Source organism: Drosophila rhopaloa, unplaced genomic scaffold (genome assembly GCF_018152115.1).
Source record: "Drosophila rhopaloa isolate 14029-0021.01 unplaced genomic scaffold, ASM1815211v1 contig_171, whole genome shotgun sequence".
NCBI classification, from domain to species: Eukaryota; Metazoa; Arthropoda; class Insecta; order Diptera; family Drosophilidae; genus Drosophila; species Drosophila rhopaloa.
This window is the reverse complement of record NW_025335052.1, coordinates 10,646-12,543: the sequence shown is the minus strand read 5'-3', so window position 1 is coordinate 12,543 and position 1,898 is coordinate 10,646. Positions and strand designations below refer to the sequence as shown.

Here is a 1,898-nt window from a genome sequence, read left to right as displayed (position 1 = left end):
CTTAGGGAAATCACAAAGGTTTTACCACAGGTTTTCGAACGGGCAGGTAATTGAAATTAATAAGTAACTATAAAATATATATTTGATAATTATAAAGGAAGAGATTATACATTAAGCGTTTAAACTAGGATCGTAGTAGGCTTTATTGGTGTACTTTGCACTTCGCAGCACTTATTCAAAATATGTTAATTCATCCATGAATTTTAGAAATTTGTGTTGTAAAGACTGACAAAACGTCAGCACTGTAATTGAGATGGACATATGATTTCTGTTAAGAAAAAAAGCGAAAATAAAATACCCTTTTACTTACGAGTTACGTTTGTTTTGTTTCTACTAATTATGCATCCTATACTGGGTTTGTTTTTTAATATCCCGCCAATAAAAAGTACGTGAAGTTAAAACAAGCGCTCATTTTATTGCCGAAAGTTCAATCCAAAGTAAGCCTGCATCTATCCAATTGTAATAACGTTGTGATTCACATTTTTGCCTCCTCCAGCCGCTGGAGTCGCTGGAGCCGCTGGAGCCGGTGGAGCCGCGGCGGCAGCTGCTGCTGGTTCGGCTGCTGGTTCGGCTGCTGGTTCGGCTGCTGGTTCGGCTGCTGGTGCTGGCAGATCCGCTGGTGGAGGATCCTGGGCTCCGACCAGGACCGTTGCCACGAGCAGAACCACAGCAATCTGTAGGAACTTCATATTGACGGGCGATAGATGAATCTCAAGGCGACTGGCACGGAGCTTTATATAGCTCTGACGGATTGGGTGGAGCCAATAGCTGTAACTAATTCTAATCAGAGGTATTTCCATGATCTCGCTAGTGGTGCATACGGCAAGATTAAATTATACACATTAATTTGTGTAAGTGGAAACATTTTACATGACATTTAAGCTTGCGCTTGCAGCAGCCCGTGCCTTGTTGCTTGTGGTTGTCTGGTGGTTGCTACAACCCGAAAGATACACCGCACACATGAAAGATATACACGTAGTGAGGGAACGGGCAGCGCTTTGCACTTTGTCTGCTCGGGCGGAATATGCCGCGTTCAGTTCTCACTTTGAGCTTATTTTCTGGACCCCCTTGCCGCCCCTCCCCAAAGCCAGCAAACTTTCCACGGAACTGCAATGGTGTAAGTGGTCTCGGGGGATGCGAATCGGGGCGGGGCAACACCCCCCAATGCGGTCGTGTAGTCAACTTCAACTTCACTTAAAATCCTTTTTGCCATTACGTTTCGATGCATATGAGGTTTTGTTTTGGAAGGCAAGTACGCCAGCTCCCCCCTCGACCCGCCCTGAGCTTATTTATAATTTAAATTTGGCAAAAACTTTTGCCAGGTTGCATTCCCAGCCATCCGAGTGGGTGAACTTTACTTTTATGTAAATGACACACACACAAAACCCCCGACCCCGCCCTATCCCTCGGTTCGATGTCATTCACAAAGTTCCGCCTGCGAGAGATCGAGTTTTCCTCCCGAGCCGGAGCAGTCATTATGGCCTATGATTATGGCTATTAGAGTGCAGCTCGGCTTCAGCTGCGGTCTGTGTGTGCGGTCCGTCGGTCACCTGCTGGATCATCCTCCACCAAGGACTGCGAAATCGACAGACTTCAACCGAGGAACACTTTAATATACGAGTTTATCTGCGAGCAGCAGTTCTAAGCACCCGAAAATAAACACGCTTTTAACAGCTTTATCAAAGCTGAAAAGCCTGCTATAGGGGCAACGGCGGCCAAAGACAGTTGGCAAACTCCGACCAATAAAAATTAAAATATTTAAGCAAAGCGTAAAGATGCAAAGCTCCGCAGTAAAGAAAGATACATGACCCTCCTGAACGCCAGGAGAAGTACACTTAAAAAAAGTTCACCATAATTGATAACATCTCTTGGTTTACAAATTGATTTGTGCTAGGTAT

General features: G+C 45.1%; 1 protein-coding gene across 2 annotated transcripts; it reads right to left on the bottom strand.

Moving 5' to 3' along the window:
• Positions 1-395: 395 nt before the first annotated feature.
• Positions 396-714, bottom strand: LOC108041328 (male-specific opa-containing protein). 2 transcript variants are annotated; one of them, XM_044458792.1, is made up of 2 exons: positions 590-714; positions 396-553 (listed from the first exon to the last, which is right to left on the bottom strand). In XM_044458792.1, exons 1-2 carry the CDS (start codon positions 687-689, stop codon positions 450-452), a joined length of 204 nt encoding a protein of 67 aa, XP_044314727.1. In that variant the 5' UTR covers positions 690-714; the 3' UTR covers positions 396-449. The 2 variants fall into 2 exon arrangements, with proteins under 2 accessions (XP_044314727.1, XP_016974710.2); XM_017119221.2 differs by having other exon boundaries at positions 396-714.
• Positions 715-1,898: the final 1,184 nt, after the last annotated feature.

What these genes read in the sequence shown, in the direction of transcription:
- LOC108041328 (XM_017119221.2), bottom strand. Translation starts at nt 689, where the DNA reads ATGAAGTTCCTACAGATTGCTGTGGTTCTGCTCGTGGCAACGGTCCTG.